General features: G+C 39.4%; 2 protein-coding genes across 7 annotated transcripts in view; one reads left to right on the top strand and one right to left on the bottom strand.

Annotated features, from left to right (window-relative positions):
- Positions 1 to 7,045, bottom strand: part of LOC142419784 (cohesin subunit SA-2-like) — a 64,945-nt gene extending 57,900 nt beyond the window's left edge. The window contains exons 1-4 of one of the 5 annotated variants that reach the window (XM_075523074.1): positions 6,986 to 7,045; positions 6,140 to 6,320; positions 1,665 to 1,749; positions 878 to 1,024 (exon numbers count right to left, since the gene is read on the bottom strand). In XM_075523074.1, coding sequence (XP_075379189.1) covers positions 878 to 1,024; positions 1,665 to 1,749; positions 6,140 to 6,183 — 276 coding nt within the window. In that variant the 5' untranslated portion in view covers positions 6,184 to 6,320; positions 6,986 to 7,045. The other 4 variants (XM_075523066.1, XM_075523093.1, XM_075523083.1 and 1 more) reach the window with 4 other exon arrangements.
- Positions 7,046 to 7,225: 180 nt separating this feature from the next.
- GTPBP6 (GTP binding protein 6 (putative)) lies at positions 7,226 to 17,898 on the top strand. Of its 2 annotated transcripts, none has more exons than XM_075523162.1 (10): positions 7,226 to 7,709; positions 9,675 to 9,812; positions 10,241 to 10,311; positions 11,876 to 12,006; positions 12,743 to 12,813; positions 13,259 to 13,417; positions 14,764 to 14,972; positions 16,361 to 16,509; positions 16,818 to 16,970; positions 17,447 to 17,898. In XM_075523162.1, the coding sequence occupies exons 1-10, from the start codon at positions 7,328 to 7,330 to the stop codon at positions 17,586 to 17,588; spliced, it is 1,605 nt and encodes a 534-aa protein (XP_075379277.1). In that variant the 5' UTR covers positions 7,226 to 7,327; the 3' UTR covers positions 17,589 to 17,898. The 2 variants fall into 2 exon arrangements, with proteins under 2 accessions (XP_075379277.1, XP_075379286.1); XM_075523171.1 differs by having other exon boundaries at positions 7,414 to 7,709; positions 9,686 to 9,812.
- Positions 17,899 to 18,247: the final 349 nt, after the last annotated feature.

The following is an 18,247-nucleotide window of genomic DNA, read 5'->3' on the forward strand; positions in this document are numbered from 1 at the left end:
TACCACCTAGCACCCATCTCTGCGCAGACATGAAATAAAATACCTCTGCCCTGTGTGTATATTGGCATCTCGCACACCGGGCAATCGACCTCACACTTGTGGGATAACAACATCATGCTTTGCACAGCAGAAGCTGAGCTCTTCAGGGAGCTCTACTGAAGTTAACACAGTTGTAGCATAGCAAAAGTGCATCCACACAAACATCCTGGAAAAACTAAGGTCTCACATCCAAAATATAAATGTACTTTTTGTGTGCACACACACACTTTGCTTTCAGACACTATGTACTGGAGACATATGTATAACCCTGTATAAAAATATTTAGGGCTCCAGATTTTAATCCTTCATACACACATACAAACATAACATACACATATGCTCACAGAGTATGGGAAGGTGGATTTCCTCACACTGAAGAAAGCTGCTAACTACATAGATGCACAGGGAACCTGACTATTATTCAAACTGCTGTCAAACTGCATTGGAATGGAGGTAAAAGAAAAATACCAAAAGGCAAACTCCCAGAAAAAAAATGGCCTGATTTTCAGAATTCTGAACAACCAAAATTTTCTACTGATGAATCTCTTCTGTATTTTTTAAAATAATCCTCTTTTTGTATGTTCAGACATTGCTTTAGGAAGATTGGTTGAGGTACATATTTCCTTCCTGTTTTTAAATATCTGACAGCTACTTTTTCACTAATTTCTTGAATATGCATTCTTTTCAAGAGCCATGCTCATAACAGTTTTCCAATCAAACACATTTCTTCCCACCTATGCCAAAACAGAACAATAAACAGAGTATAAATAACTGAAATGACCACTGTTTATCCATCTTCCCTCCACTAACTCCTCTCAGAATTCAGAGCTAGAAATACCTGCATGGCCCGCTTCCCCATGCTAACCACTTCAAACAACGTAACAGCCTCAACCACTTCGCCATTCTGCAGCTGGCTCACTCTTCTGCTACTGGAAGAATTTCTCCTTATGTTTTCACACTGTTCTCGGACCTTCCGTTTCTCTCTCTGAAACAAGTCAAGCAAAGAAAGTATGGGAGAAAGTGCAACACAGAACAGCCATTCACAGATACATGAATTATGCCCTAATAACAAGTTTATTTTACTCTCATTGTAATGATTTCCCCAGGGTGCTAACTTTTAAACTTGAAGGACACTGATAAAGCCTTATCAAACATGACCATACTAGAAGGGCATGAAAGAAAGGATTTACCAGTTTGAATTCTTTCTCAACAATGAGTAATAAGCATAGGAAGGTATAACAGGAAAAGAAGCTTCTGAACAATTGTGTACTACCCAGAAGGCATTTTTCAGTGGCAGCTGTAATTTCTGAATAATAGACAGCAAGCACAGAAGCTCTTCTACATCTTTTCACACACAGGGTAAACACACAACCTGCAAATTAACATCAGCTGCACACAATGCACAGCTAAGGAAGAACACATGCTGAAATGAACTGACTGTTCAAAAGGCAGCACTGAAGCCCTGATGCCAATGGAATTTGGGGGTCAAGCTGTATCCAGTGACTAGATCTTAGATGCACTGTACTGTGATTGTTTTATGTAATAATAAATTTTGTGACAACTGAATGAGACAGAAAATAAATTTGATAATTAAAAAAAAATTAAAAATTAAAAAATCAACTTACTGGTGTTTTCAGGTTGCCATTTCTCACACAGCTGCCATTCTGCACAGCAGACTCAGGCACAGTCTCATCATGGACAGCATTCTCTCTGAAGCGTTAACAAACGTGTTGAAGGGGTTAGCAGTGAGAACACAGAACTACACACTTCAGTTCAAACAACAGAAGAAAATAAAAGCATATATATGTATTTTAATATTTTTAATGAATCATTTGGAAGTTATGTCACTTTGTCACTAAAAACCAAACAGCTAATTTTAAAAGTACAACAAATATGGGGCCTTTTTCAAACTCTTGGCTTTCCTCTAAGATACACAGATAATTAGAAAACTAGCAAAACTATCAAAGATATCAAGGAAGTAGAAAGTAAGTAAATGAAACAGAAGGCTGATGTTGACTTAAGGCAGCCTTTGTTGACTTAAGAGCTTTGCACCATGAATCAATAACACAAGTATGCATTCACTTTGTGGGTGGTCTACACAAAACAAGGTAATAACATCTGATGGATCTACAATTTAAAATGAGAGGAAAAAGCTGTTTTACTTTGTCTATAAAACATGCTGAAGAAAAAAGACACATAAGAAACTTCATTTGCAGGTCACTGCTAATATGATGGAGGAATAATTTTACAAATAAAGATGCACTTTCTGGGAGATCTGAAGCCATACATTTATCTGCAATGAAATCACGCCACTTTTCATCATTCCCAGTGCTAACAATATGCTTTGCCAAAGGTTATGTTTGAGCAGACGAGCTGGATCCCACTTGTGCAGCAGGTCCAGTACTGGTAGCTGGCTGCTATGGCCCCTTTTTAAGCTACAGTGGCCAGGACATAAAGCCAGTTGACTTGTACTATAGGAAGGCACAAAAAGAAAGTAAATATGAGAGTGCACAGTTACTTTAATTTTTGCAATACTGCTGCAACAAGAGAGTGTACTAACACAAGTGACCACTTCACAAAGAAAAAAAACAGTGTATTACACTGTCAGATATAGTCAACTTTCCAATATCCAGTGTTGGCTAACCCAGATGGAGAATTAACTGTGCTACGGATGCAGAGCCAGCTCAACCCCAGCTAGGTTTATCAATGCCACATAAGCACTGTTGTTGCTGTTCTTCCCAAGACTGTTCAGTCAGACGTTGCCTCTGCAAAATCCTGAGGCTGAACAGCATCAACTGCAGGACCAAGGTCCTGATGTTCTTTCATCAATGAGAGCAGACAGAAGTTTTTATTTAAACACATCTCTGTTTACTTTTTTAATCTATTGGGACACTTCACCGTAAGCAATGTAGAATTACTCTTCCAAAGACTCCTATAAAAATTCTATAAAAATATATCAAATTTCCAAATACAATTATGCAAATTCTTAACTTCCCTACAGACAAAAGTCCCATGAAAGTTAAATTCAATGAACGTCTTATCACAGAAAAGTTCAAAATGTGCCACAGTGTGTGACAGACGGAAGCCAAGAAAATAATTCAGGATGAACCAATCCTTACATCAGTTGTCTAGACTTCTGCATGTTATAGAAAAGAGAGAGATGAACTATAGTTCACAACTGAGTCAGCACGCTATAAGCAATAGTTTGCAAAAGTTTTCAAATGTTTTCTTCGATTTGTAATTGTGAGCCACAGAGATTAAGTATCTCAAACACCACCAGAGACTTCCTAATTGAAAAGAACAAGCAGCAAGAGATAGCAATATGCATTGCTTTTCTGGTGCCAGTTAGCTCTTCCCAGATTCTTCTACAGACCACAAATAAACAAAAAGAATCCAAATGTGTTTGTCAAGGAGTTGCTTCTCCCATGTGATTAAATCCTTTCACTCTTTATTTCAGAGTGCAACATTATGGGGCTGGACTAACACGTTCTTACTTGCACTGTTTCACTAGAACTACAACTCAGATGCCAGCCAACATCATGGTAACATGTGTTACCTGTTTCTGCATTATACCTCAACATAACGCTCAATGCATTCTCAAACAATTTTCCTGAATTGTTTGCATGTACTATTTAGCAACTTATTCCATCCCATAATGAAAATAAGTGTATTTCATTTGATTACAGCAACTATAATTGAGTCCGAGTTGAATTAAAATATTTAAATAACAAAAAAATCAGAACTGCTGCAGGACAGTTCAGTCAAGTACTTGTCTGATCACGTACTGCTTTTAATATCTCTGTCTAGAATATACTTCTTTGAAGCTTTAGCTCATGCATCTCTTTCTTAAGAACATCCTGAAGGATGGCATTACAGATGGTATCTACTGTCCCTGTGCTACTTACTTTGTCAGCTTACGCTGGGCAAAATGTACCTGTAACAAAAGGGGCTCAACAAAGTAAGTGAATGCCTGGTATATGGAACAGCAAGCTTACTAAAGCTCAGCAAAACCTGCAAGAATGAGAAGACCGTTGATCTACAGCTTCCTCATGTTGGGCTAACACCACCAAGTAAAACAACATCTCTGTGATGAAACCAGTTAGACTAACTTTCGCACATGCACTAAGCATCTGTCTTAAACATTCAACAAATGTAACTAAATACTAATACTAAAAAGTCATTTAGTTTCTGAATTGTTTTGGTTATCAGTGTACCACAGCACACAGCAATGCCCCAGGAAGCACCATGCTACAACAGCCAACCTACACAAAAGTAGAGGGTTTTTTAAATCCAGATACTGTCAATACTCATGTTTCTCCTTTCTCTTCTTTTTTTTCCTTTTAATACTGATGTTTCCAGTAAGGCTATTCATAAGGCAGGTATGTAAACATTTGCAGGAACTAGACCAGAGCCTAGAAACTGAACCCCATGAAAGCACTGAGAAATTAAATGAGATATTTTAATGGAGTTTTTATTTGCACAACTAAGTTTCTGTTGAAGAAACTGTTAAAAGAATCAAGACATCCCCTTAACTTCTTGAGCAAAATAGGAACCACTGTACCTAGTTGAGGATGACACAGGATCACTTTTGCAGCAATCCTTATACATAACTCCATTTAACATCTTTTCAACTATAGGAGTGCAACAGTAGGCTTGACAAGTTTTGAACTAGTTGGGATTTTTTTGCTCCCCTCTATTAGTCTACACCATGCTGAGCATTTTTGCATACCTAAATTCACTGCCTCATGCACTGGTAAGAAACAGTTCTCTGTCATTTACTTTGTTTCCATCAGCAATCAGTAAGAAAGCACAGGCAGAATTCCATTCCTATCTCATCCTAATTTTCACCTTTATACCCTGTTACATATGGCTGAGACTCATTTTTACTTCACATTCCTGCCACAATATGGTCCTTTCACTAGCACTTGAAGTATTACTGATGAGATAAAAACACTTGAAGTAGGAAGGAAGCAAAGTCCTTTGTCTAGTCCTCCAACACAATACTATTGTAAGAATTGCTGAATTCAGTTTTCTCATCTTAATAAACATTTAGAGCAGATTTAGTGACTCACACTTAAAAAGAAAGCTACCTCTTTAACAAAGAGATAACATATTCCTTTGGCTGTGTAAAAGGAACAATTAATCTATGTTACTGTGAGAATCCTACCTGCAGATTTTTAAAATTTTAAATGTCAACACAACTGTTTAATCTTTTAGAAGGAACATAAGAAGCTCAGCTAAACAATTGCCAGGTGCCTTCCTGACGCTTCTGAAACTCAGAGGCTGGCTTCAGATGAAACATACTGGAAAAGACATATGGGAAGCTATATTAATTGTCATCATGGACTACGAGGAATACATCTCTCAGCTTTTGTTAGAGCTTAATGAAACAAAAGACCTTGCTCAGAAAGTGACAGGATCAGCAAAGATTGGGCTGCAATGAGTTCAAAGCATGCAACACTGGACACCTAAGAAGCTTCACTCTTTGAAACTAGACAAGATATACCCAAATGTTTTAAATTTACCATTTATTTATTTATATTTGCTCTACTAGAAGTAGAACTTTTAAATACCATTCCGTAAACAATGACATGAATACATTTTGTTTCAGATCATCTCAACTGATGACTGAAAAAATACATTATGACTTGACATATCCCTGATAAAAACAGCTATGGAGAAGCAATGCCCCCTTCGATGCCAACAGGGAGACTACAGATTACTTAGCACTCTTCCTCTTCGGCACCCCCATATTCACCACTGAAGCGAACACATACGTTGACTATGAATCTGCCCATTATTTGTTTTTTCAAAGTAGGTTCATTTGCACTGTAGTGAATAAGGCACAGAAAAGCTTGTTAAGGCCAAGGTCCCTGTCAATCAGCATAAAACACTACATTAAGAAGATGCCACACAATACACAAAAGGGAATAAAACAGAGACATTAGTAACAAGACATAGTGCATAGCAAATCCCTTCTGACTTCCCTCCCACCCAAAATGACACATTGTAGACTGCCCCACTATCCACCCGCACAAATTCAAGGGACAACACCCTAATTTACCACCAGATTTGACAGACAACCTGCGCCAGGCCTTACTTTTGGCTGGGAAGGTTACTGGCTGCGTTGGGCTCGGCTATCATTTCCGCTACATCATCTCAGCAGCACAGACAGCAAGCTAACATGATCAGCATCGCTTTTGAGGAAAACTTCAGCAAGATCGGTAGTGGTAAAAACTTAACAAAGCTTTGGCTCTCGCGGGCGAGACAGCAGCCAAAAACTGTCAAGAAAAGAAAAGAGAAAGAGTTCATTCTAGGCAGCTCCCTTAAAACCGCGTCAGAGTCCCCCGCAAAACCAGGTCGCGGAAGGGGATGCAGCTTCGAGGGAGAAATTAATTCCAAGAGGAGAATTCGGAGGTGGGACGGCTGCACCTGGCAGGAGCCCCGACGAGGCCGCGCGTACAAAGCCGCCGGCCGCCAAAGAGCCGCCGGGGCCCTACGGCCGCTCACCTTACCCTCCGGGCAGACCCCCGCCGCGCCGGCGGCACCGCACCCCGCACAGGCGGGCCGCCTCAGGCGCATCGCCGCCGCCCCGAAGGGACGTAGTGGGCGGCGGCGGGCCGGCCCGGGACGCGGAGGACCCTCACCCACCCGTACAAACACGCACGCAGACGTACAGCTGCGGGCTGGAGGCGGGTGCGCCGGCTGCCGCGCCGGGGGAGGCGGCGGGGCGAGGCGGGGCGCGGCCGCGGCCCAGGCGGCGGCGGGAGGAAGGAAGGAAAGAAAGAAGGAAGGAAAGAAGGAAGGAAAGAAGGAAGGAAAGAAGGAAGGAAAGAAGGAAGGAAAGAAGGAAGGAAAGAAAGAAGGAAAGAAAGAAGGAAAGAAAGAAGAAAGGAAAGAAAGGCGACGGTGCGCGCGCGCGCGCGGCGCGGGGCCCGCCACTCACCTGCCGCGGGGACGCGCTCCCCAGGCCCGAGCGCGCGCCGACACCGCCCCCTGGCTCCCCCCTCCTTCCCCCTCCCCCCGCTGCGGCGGCCCGGACCCCGGCGCCGGCCCCGCGTCAATCACGGCCGGCCCTGGGCACGGCCCGGCCTATCAGAGGCGGGGGACGCTGTCACGTGGGCCACCGCCGCAGGTGGGCGGGGCGGGCGGCGTAGGCTCGCCGTGCGCCGGTGCCTTGGGGCTTCCGTAGCGGCGGGGGCGAGGGCGGAAGGGCGCGCCCTGTAACGGTCCCTCCCCGCTGCCGTGCCCGGGGGGGTGGCGGCGAGGCGCTGACAACGGCCGCGCAATGGGGCCCGGCCGCCTCTCGCAGTCGCTGCTGCTGCGCTGCCGGCGGGCGGCAGCCGCGGCTCTCGGCGCGAGCCGCTGCCGCGGTGAGCCGTTGTCCGCCCGCCCGCTTAGCGCCGCCGTTCGCCTGCGGGCTCCCCAGCGGCCGCCGGGCAGGGGCGAGCCACCGCGGGCGGGCGGCGGAGCGCGGTGGAAGGGGGTGGCGGGCGCCGGCGGGGATGAAGAAGAAGAAGAAGAAGAAGAAGAAGAGGAGGAGGAGGAGGAGGAGGATGAGGCGGAGCTGCTGGGCCCCTCTCCGCTGGCCCTGGAGCCCGGCGCGCAGCGCGTGGCCGTGGTGCACCCGGCTGTCAAGTGGGGCCCGAAGAAGTCGCCGCTCACCACGGGTGCGTGGCTGCGCCGGGGCGGGCTCCGGCGGCTGGGGTCGGGCCGCTGCGCTGGCTGCGGGCCGGTCAGCCCGCCGCGGGTCCCGGCAGGCAGCCGTGCCGCTTTCCGTCTCTCCTTGCCCGCGTCGTTTCTCGATTCCCTCCTGTTCTAGACCTCGAGGGTCCGCGGGAATACATCTGGGGAACTTAGTGCCGGTGGTGCGAAGCGGAGCTGTTATTACAGCGGTAAAACTGGGAAATGTTGTCTGGGTCAACTAGCGAAGTGCGAACTCGGAACAGATAAAAGGTGTCGGTCGGTGTTTTCTTACTTGATAACTTTTTAAAAGACAGTGCGCTCTCGGTGAGTGTTGGCAGACCTGTGCTTTGACTTGTAAATCACGCTGACTTTGGGTCTTGGACAGCAAAACAACTCGGTGCGTAGAGTGTTCAGGTTGCTTGAGGACACGGCCAGGTTTCCCCCTTGTTAGCAGAACGTGAACAGCCTTCGGCCCTCAACCTGCCGGGCCAGGTAGGCAGAAGTCTTTCAGCCTTAGGCTTACCCACAAATTGGCTGAAGAGCAGGAATACTCTCCCATCCATAGAAGGGAGTGTGGTGAAGATGAGGTCTTGTGTAATTTAAGTCCTCCCGTGGACTTAAAGAAGTGCTTTGGTGTAGTTACTTGGAGATGCAGTTGCCAATAATTCCTTTGTAAGGGCCTTTATTAGCATTGCTATTCATAGATATCCCTCGGAAATCCTTGTAGCTAGCTAATACATACACATTAATCATGCACGCTTAAGATGTGTGATGAACTTGGCTTGATGTTGTTTCTCCAAACACTTCTCTACACAGTTGTAATAGAAAGGATTAAGCGTTTTGTAAGTTAGTTTTGTATATATGTCAATTTATATATCATAGTCCTTCTTGTATTCAAGTTTATTCTGTGATGAACCTAAATATTATTTAGTTTTATTCGTGCTCCTAACTATAACAAATTGTCACTTTGCAGAATAAAGGTTGTAACCTTTTCAGAATTTACATAAGCATTCCCATTTTTACGACTGAAAAAAGAAAAAAAATGAAGGCACCTTTCTGTCCAGACATAGAGAAGAATAGCAGTGATCCCTTTCCGTTTATTTAGGCCCTCCAGCTGAAGAGCCTGAAGTCTGAACAAATGTTTTGGAATGATTGTTGAAACACCACAGGTACAACAGGAAATTGTGCATTTTACAAGGAACACTAACAATATGAGGAGAAAGAGGATCATGGTTATCTTTAAAAAATATATTACCTTTTGGACCAAGGTAACCTATTTAACATATTAATTACATTTTCCTATCTAGAGAAACTTGACAAATCTCTTATGGAAAGAGGATCTTATTCCCATTTGGCAAATCAAATCTGGATCTACTGATCTGATATGCCCATGTAGTCTTTGTGATTTCATGAAGTCCTCAAAAATCAGTGCTTTGAGATGTAGATTTTAAAAAAAAAAAAAAAAAAAATGGGACTGATGAACCAGAATAGAGGATTGGAATCTACTGGTTTTAGCAAGTCATAAATCAACATAGGTCCTTTATGAATAAGTACCAGTGAAGTTAGCAGCAGGATATGCTGTATTAGTAATGCTTTAAATATTGCCACAAAACACCAAGGAATTAATCACGTGGTTTTGTGCTCATCTAAAATAACAGAATTTATTTTCCAAGTAGTTACTCATTTCGCTTGATGAGGCAGAAAGCTTGGTAATTTCTGGCAGAAAGATGCTTTGTGTGGTAAAATTGCATCAAACTAGATGTTTAATTATTCTGATTAGAGGTAAGACATTTTGCTCCTTGTGCTACTGGTTAAAATAAATACCCTAGTAGAATTTCAGTGTAGCTTAGTCTTTCCCTGTTCATGCGCATACTGTAGTTATGGAAATTTCAGCAAAGTTATGTTGGTATATTATAATCTTTTTTTTTTTTTTTTTTGTGTTCCTAAAGCTGAATTACAGATTGCTGAAGCCATTGCTCTTGTAGATACCCTTCAGAACTGGACAGTTTTAGATAAAATAATTATTCCCACAAAAAATCCTGACAAGAAGTTTATTTTTGGCAAAGGAAACTTTCAGGTTTTGACAGGTAAGGACTGAGATTTTTCAGCACTGCATCATTCTAAATGGAAGACTTCTGCAGCTGAACTGTTTAAGGATAGGTATGAAAGCTGAAGAGAGAGAGAATTTTGCTTATCCATCATGCAGGTTTGCAAATAAACTTCAAAATTTTTTTAAGGTTACAAAAGCAAAACAGAATAGAAATAACCCATGCTCACTGAAAATGTGTGAGGCAACTTAATCCCTACATTTATGTGACTGATATAAGTGAAACAGGCAGCTGCTTTATAGAGCACTAAATTAGTGCAAATACAACCGTTCTGTGAACAAAGAATATGATGCCATTTGATATTTTATGAGCATTCTGCTCAGTGCAAAATGGTTTTATATTCTGTATATTTTAAAAAGAGAATTGACATTTAACACTGTATTTTGCAATGGTTATCCATCTTTTAGAAAAGATTAAAAAATTGCCTCATGTGACAGCTGTCTTCTTGAATGTGGAAAGAATATCTTCACTAACAAAGGTAATTAAATATAAAATCATATTCTTTACATCAGTATTGTTCGGAACCTATTGATGTTATGAGAAGTAGGATCGGTTATGACTCTGAATTTGCAAATAGTAATATATGAAGCCACCTGGACTGAGTTTTGTTGAAAGGAAACTTAATTCCTATTGCATTTGTCCAGTTGATATTTGTGTGTTCAGCTTGTGTGCGTGAAATTTTCCAGCAGCCTAATAGCCACTTGGTATAGACTCTGCTCCCGCATTTGCCACTGGCTCTACTTAAAATGCTGGAAAAGTTACTCAAGGTCTTTTTCACAAAATGGAGGTGATAACACAGCTTTCGTTGTGAAGAATGTCAACATTTTGGATTAGCTATATGCACAAGTTTCTATACCTATATGGATAGTGTATTTATTTTCCTATAATTCTGAGCATGCTGTATTGTATTTTGAATATGAGGTGTAAATTCAGAGCAAGCTTTTATTTGAATGTTTGACATATTTACACTTTCATTCCTAACCCTTAAAAATAAACTGTATTTTAAATGCATGGATTATATTGAGGGGAGGAGCATGCTTCACTTTTTTTTAACACTGTCAGTAAAACAACTGGTGCATGCACTATAGATGCTCTTTGAAACACTGAGACAAACTGAAATAAATACTTTTTAGGTTTTTTGCATGTACAGCATCATGCAGGGTGTAAAGTGCATGCAAACTCTGCAAGCAAACGTTAATGCTTTTCTGGTAGTTTTGAATGCTTTCCCTGATTATAAAATGAACAGAGATGGCAAATATCTCTAATAGATAGATAATCTTGAGCACTTCAATTTGTTGATGAAATGGAAGTTGAAAATATTTCATTTCAATTTCCTAGTTTTTATTCTCTAATTTATAGTGTAAGTTCTTTTACTACTAGATTTGCTAAAAAGAACCCCTTTCTTTTTGCAAATCTAGATCTTAAGAGCAATTTAACAGGGTTGATTCAAGAAAGTATTTGAGAACCTGTATAAAACACAAGCATTCTGGATTTTAGAGATGGCAGAGGGTAACTACTGCATGCTTTTAAGTGTATTTTGCTGAATTAGAACAAGGGGGGGGGGGGGTTGAAGTACTTCATGAAAAGCTGGTTATGAAATAATTCTCCTGCCTTCCTCTCTTTCTAAATTTTTTTTTATTTCAGTAATCTTTTTTCTTTCCTATGTTACCCCTATCCTTTCCCATACCAGCATTTCATAATTATTTTTTGCAAGGACTTAACCACTGAGATTCTTGATTCCGAGATACGCTGTAAGAGCTGTTGTCACAATCCATTAAAGGCAATGGAAGAATTGTTGCTGAATTTGAAGGGCCTAGACATCAGTTCTACCTTCTAAACTCTTTTTCACCTTTCTTCATGGTGAACCAAATTTTGCCTTTGCGTGCTCATAATCGTTATCCATCCATTGAAATGGAATCCTGAGATCCTCTGAGTTCAAGTGTCCATCAGCTAACTGTAACTGTAGTGCTCTGTGGGAATTGTTTTCTGTCCCCCATGGTATCAGTAGATCATCTAGGTTATTTTATCTTACATGGCTAAAGAAAGAACTAGAAGATGCCTGGGGCGTGAAAGTCTTTGACAGATACACAGTTGTACTTCACATTTTTCGTTGTAATGCCCGGACCAAAGAAGCAAAACTTCAGATAGCGTTGGCCGAAATTCCGCTTCTCAGGTACCTCAAGCTGTGCAAATCACATACTGATATTTACATATTTTAGTGACTATTTATTTACAGTAACAAAAATGGTAATACTGTACTGTAAAGAAGAACGACACTGTTTCAGCGCTTCCATAGTATGCTCAATGATTGATTAGAGCATAGTTCTATTTGCGTTCATGTCATTGTTTTAAGCTTCTGCAGTGCTGACAGGCAAAACCAGAAAGTGTTCAATAGGTAATCTTACAAAATATATTTCTCATTAAAAGGTCCTAGTTCTTTCTAATGTGGAAGATGGATTGCAAGAATGTGTAGGAATTGGATATATGTATCCCATATATAATATTGATGGGTTTAATAAGGGAAGCTATTAACAAGGAAGATTAAAGGCATTAATTTGTATCTGAATTTCCCACATTTCTACATTACATGGCATAGAAATATTTGTACATGGAAGTTGGTGTGAGCTGTGTGGATGTATTGGAGGCATCTTTGGCACTCTGAAATTTCAGAATAGCCATTACAATTTGCTAAGAGTTGCATGATTTTTCAAACTACAGTTGAGGAGCCAGGAAAATCTGGATTTTTTTTTGCCAGGCTTCTCACCATGAGCAGGTTTTATTTAGAGCTCTGTCATTTAGTGGTTTTATTTGTACTGTTAGAATATCACTACTGCTTCACATTTGTTAGGCATTTTAGGATAGCTTGATTAAAGAAAATTACTTCTAACTAACTGTTACTCCACTGCCAGGTCAAATCTGAAAAATGAGGTGTCTCAGTTAGATCAGCAGAGAGGTGGATCAAGATACATCATGGGCTCAGGTAAAGTCTAAATATTCTCATAAATTAGAGGATTTTTTTTCTCCATAGCTTTTAAACAAATTTGATTGCATCTCATTTTATTTGGAGGAGGCCGGGAGGAAAAACTGTGCTCTGCATCTAATTAAGTGAATGTACAAAAATTTTTTGGAAAGTAACTTAAATAATAAAGTTTTGGCTGTACTGGCTCAGTAAGTGGCCATGGACAAAGTATTTGCTGCCACAGGGGTTTATCATAAGTGCACATGGTTATTCTAGAGTGCTTAGCATATGTTTTGATAATTACTTACTACTCTGACTCTATCTTAGGCAAGAATGCATAGTTTTAGTTGCTTATTTATAACTTCATATGCCCTAGTGCTAACTCACTTGATTTCCAAATGGGCATCACTTGGTTTACTGTTTCTCCTGTAGACTATTCTGCCAGTTATTCATTTGTATTTTTCAGGTGAAACATTCATGGAGACACAGAATCGTATGCTGAAAGAAAAAGAACTTAAAATTAGGAATGCCCTGGAGAAACTAAGAAGAAAAAGGTCTTTACTTAGAACTCAGCGCAGAAAACGCGAGTTTCCGATTATCTCCGTAATGGGCTATACTAATTGTGGTAAGCAAAAACTCATGAAATTGTAACACGAAAGATTTTATATTGTCTAATTTTTAATTAGAAGCTCTAGCCAGAATCTCATTTCAATGTGAATAGGCTTTGTATTTTAATTAGTTTTTAAATTACTTAATGAATATATGTCAATTAGGATATAGTTAGGAAAGCAAATGTTGCTTGTTGTAGTTAGATTTTTTTTTTTCAGTCTTGAAGACATGTTTAGAAGAAATGCCTAGCACCTATTGTGCCAAAAAGATTTTATATATAGTGCTGAAGACTGTACTGCTGTACTGCCAGTGTCCTTTTATATGAACCTTTCTTACTTGATCAGAACGGGTAGAGAAAAGTACATGGGTGTTTAGATCACTGTGAAGGCTTGAGGAGGAAAATTCAGGAGAGTTGGCAGTTGATCTGAGAAATGTGCTTAAGAAGCACTGTAGCTTTTCATTGATTAATGTATAGTGTTCTGAGATGTGTTCATAAGAGAATCTAAGTAAAGCTAAAGGTTTTTTCTATTCTTTTTTTTTTTTTTTTATAGCTTACACAAGTGAGTTCATACACAAGGCATAAATAGACTTTGGACCAGACACTTTTTTTCAGGTTACATTATCTTAAGACCATTTCATTTTCTTACTCAACATCTTTATAAAAACAAACTTAGCTTACACTAATTTTGTGATCAGTTATATACTCAAAGATTTGGATTACACTGTATGTTTTTCTTAAATGTCATACTTCCATACTTTTAAAACTGAAGATTCAACAAAATACATATATTACAATTTTGTACACAATTTAAATACTTTAATTAGGGTATATACTGAGCACTTAAATGACTAAATTCTGTGCAATGTTCATTAAATAAATGTCTCTAGTATTATGTTCATGAGGAAACACCCAATAAAAGCATATAGTAAGTTACATATTATTGGTGCTTCTGTTTATTGTTGGATTTAACAAGTAAATATTGAATTGTTTTATTTGACAACAGAAGCACTGAGGAGTGCATAAGTGTGTGCTTCCTAATGCTGTTATGGCAGTGCTCTTCAGATAGTCTTAGAGGTGAGAGATGTGGGTAGGTCATTTCACAGGTCAGTTCAGTCTTTGATCACCTTGTGATTTCGCAGCATAGCTTCCAGACATGGCCTTAAATCCAATTCCAAGTTATGAAAGTTAAGACTGTCTTTGGATTTCCTAACATCATATAGGTAACTAATCATAGGCTAGATTTAAATTAGTGAAATAGATATGAAAAGAGATACTACATCATACAACTCACCCGAGCCTTGCAAATTACATTTCTACTTGAAACAAGCCATTAAAATCTTGTCCTTTTTCTCTTTAATTAGGAAAAACTACCTTGATCAAAGCCTTGACTGGGGAAGCAGGACTTCAACCCAGAGATCAGCTGTTTGCCACTCTTGATATTACAGCCCATGCTGGCTACCTGCCCTCGCATATGGCAGTTATTTATGTTGACACTATTGGGTTTCTGACTGATCTTCCACATAACCTGGTTGAGTCCTTTTCAGCTACATTAGAAGAAGTGGCTTACTCAGTAAGTAATTGACTATAAAAATTGAGAAATCAAATTAATCTCCTTTTAGATAATCCTTACCCCTTTAAAAAAGGGGAAGTTAATTGGCATGCTGTTCTTAGTGAAGTATCTGGCTGACTATAGTAGTCTCCTAAGATAATGAGGTAAATATCTTACCATAAGCCAATTTTCTGACACTTGAATTATGCAGAATATATAGATATGAAGAGATTTCAGAAAGGGTTTATTTGGAGTGTATGTGTCCTTCTCCCTGATATGTAAACCAGATTTTGCTGACTAAATATATGAAAACCTAAACAGTGCATCAGAATAAGTAGAGGCTAGCCTTCTTGAGAGTTATAAATTAAATAAAGCCTCTGGAATTATCTGTTTTTAACTTAAGGTTTCCTGTAGCACTAAAAGTGGGTGACTGTCATGTGATGCAGGCAGCATGTAATAAACATAAATGTGCTTTTCCAGTCATTTTTTCATTAAAGTTAGTTTTCTGTGTTGTAGCAAAGTGTAAAGCTGCATATACACAGACATTTAAACAAGAAGCCTGTATTGTCAAAGGTAATGAAATTCAGTAGTAGCTGGATGCTGGAATGCTTCTGAGGGTTGGACTCTTCACCATGTAATAATAGGACACTCAAAAGCTGGTGCAACTATTCTGTTTGTCTCTTATTCTGAAGTGTTAAATGAAAGGCAGGAAACTTCTCACTAATTTTCAGAAGTTTGAAGCAGTATCTTGAGCAAAGATGACAAAACATTTTGAATGCAAATATTGCACTTGGTTGCTTGGTTTTTGTCATGGCAAACATGATCATGTATGTACTTGAAACTGATAACTTTTGTATAAAGTGAAGTGAAGCACCAGTAATAGTATCTCGGGAGCTAAGAATAAAGATAAGGAGAATCTTTTGCATTTTGAATGTAAAAATAGAATTACAAGTTACATGAGGTTTTTCCCCCCATTTTTGAAACAGTTTTTCAGCCATTACTTTTCTAAAACTTTTTTAGAGTTCACTTTTTCTTCTCTAGTATTTTTGAAGCCTTTATTGTTACACAGCCTTGGTATTGAAAAATTAGATCAGTTATTATTTGAAATCTGAATTCTGTAACTAGCTTGATTGACAGGGTTTATTTCAGGCTTGTTGGAGGCAATTCGTACTCACTGTGAAGTGAAAGACTAAGCTGCTACAGATTTTCTTCCATCATGGTACAAAAAATGGTATTGGTTTAATACTGTTTCAGTAGTTCCTTTTACAGTGTTAACATGCTGGTGTATTATCTAATGGATAGGAAAGTATCTTACATGAATTAGCAATGCAAAAATAGTATAAAATCTCTACAACCTGGTAACTGGTGTGTTTCATTAAGTAACTGTCTTGTATATTGATGCTTGCTAGGATCTGATAGTTCATGTGAGGGATATTACTCATCCGGAAACCATCCTCCAGAAAGCAACTGTTCTGTCAGTTCTGAAGAATCTTAATCTTCCCAGCCATTTATTGGACTCAATGGTAGAAGTTCATAACAAAGTGGATTTGATAGAGAGGTAAGCAGGAGATGCTAAGTGTACGTAAACATTTCTTATGTTCTGGAAGCTTTTTTAATTCTTAGTCTAGAAAAGAGCTCCCACGCTTCCCACATTTAATAGTGTTTCTCAATCTTTTACATATGTAACTATAGTCTTAAAAAGAATTAATTATCTTTTAATTACAAAAGAAATCACTTGAGTCGTACAAGAAGTGGTCTCTGTAGGAAGGTGGCAGTATAAAGTAACACAGTTAAACTGTCCATGCTTGGAGTATTTTCACAACCTAATCTTCATGAGCAAATGTGCTAGCAATTGTTACCTTTCAGGTATAAACCCACTGAAGAAAATGCTTTAGCCATTTCTGCTCTACATGGACATGGTTTAGAAGAGCTGAAAGAAGAAATCGAGAAAAAAATTTTGACAGCAACTGGGAAGAAGATTCTGACAGTTAACGTCAACTTAGAGGGACCTCAGCTAAGGTAAATAATTTTGAATTGTAAGAAGGACTTGGAGAAATATGAAACTTAGTCTTGCATGTCTTAAAATTTCCAAATCGTATCATAGCGATTTTAATCGGCGTTAAGAATTACAGGGATAATTATCAAAATTTTCTGACCTATTGAGAAAAAATATCCCCATTAGATACCCTGGAGCCTGCTTCTGAAAGTGTCCTTCACAGAGTTCTGTGTGCTAGTACAATAAAACATACTTCCTGAAAGACCATGCCGCTGGTCCTGGAGCCAGATTTCTGATAAAAACACAAATCTGAAAGATTTATGAAAACACTATACCCTATTTCCAAACAGCAAGTAGCAAACGAAAAGTTAAGTGATGAAGCACTTCATCTTTTAAAGTGTTTAATTACCTAGATTGGAACATATTGACCTAAAACAAAGATCACATTTTATGCAGTATGTCATACCTTTAAGATGCTAATATGCTTTTACTTCTACAGTTGGCTCTATAAAGAAGCAACAGTTCAGGAAGTAGAAGTCAAGCCTGAAGATGGCACAGCCAGGGTGAAGGTGATAATCGGCAATTCTGCTTTTGGCAGATACAAAAACCTCTTTCCTAACAGTAAGATTTTTATGCCATGAAACTGCATCCTTTTCTAGGAAAAGAAGCTGATCTCATTAAGAGGATGTGAAATGACGTTAATGACCTGTTAGCCTGGGTGTTGAAGAGTGTATTCTTCTTCCCCAGTTGATGTTTTTGATGCATTTTAGAAATGGACACTGTTTCAGAAAACTTCTGGTTGGAAACAATAAGAGCTTTGAGCTTCATTCTGTCAGCACTAATTTTTTAATGTTAAAACAGTTGTTGGCTATAAGCTGTGGATGTCAAACACATGGAAATCACTGGATGGCATCTGAATTAACCTTCAGAAAAGTACCAAGTTTCTTATATCGTATAAATAAAGCTTTTTACCCCATTTTGCAGAATAAAATATTTATTATAGTTAAGGTGTCTCAGATGGTCCTTGGAAAATGAAAGTTAGTGAACAAAATCTTGGTGGCTGTATATAAGTAATACAGACAGGTTCAGGAATTCTGCTTTAATACATACTTATAATAACTGTCATGTCTTATTGCAGTGAAGCAAAAAACCATAGATTTGTATATTTAAGCAATAAATAAAGTTAGCTGTGAATATGTTTTACCTATACAGTTTTCTTGCCTACAGTAATTTGTCCACAATACCTGTTGCTGTGTCAGTTCTTAAAGAGAAAACATTTACGGTACAGCAAACCATGGAT

This window comes from Mycteria americana, chromosome 1 (genome assembly GCF_035582795.1).
Source record: "Mycteria americana isolate JAX WOST 10 ecotype Jacksonville Zoo and Gardens chromosome 1, USCA_MyAme_1.0, whole genome shotgun sequence".
Taxonomy (NCBI): Eukaryota; Metazoa; Chordata; class Aves; order Ciconiiformes; family Ciconiidae; genus Mycteria; species Mycteria americana.

What these genes read in the sequence shown, in the direction of transcription:
- GTPBP6 (XM_075523162.1), top strand. Translation starts at nt 7,328, where the DNA reads ATGGGGCCCGGCCGCCTCTCGCAGTCGCTGCTGCTGCGCTGCCGGCGG. An exon ending in TAGAAGAAGTGGCTTACTCA is followed by an intron (nt 14,973 to 16,360) that starts GTAAGTAATTGA and finishes GATGCTTGCTAG; the next exon opens with GATCTGATAGTTCATGTGAG. An exon ending in TTAGAGGGACCTCAGCTAAG is followed by an intron (nt 16,971 to 17,446) that starts GTAAATAATTTT and finishes TTACTTCTACAG; the next exon opens with TTGGCTCTATAAAGAAGCAA.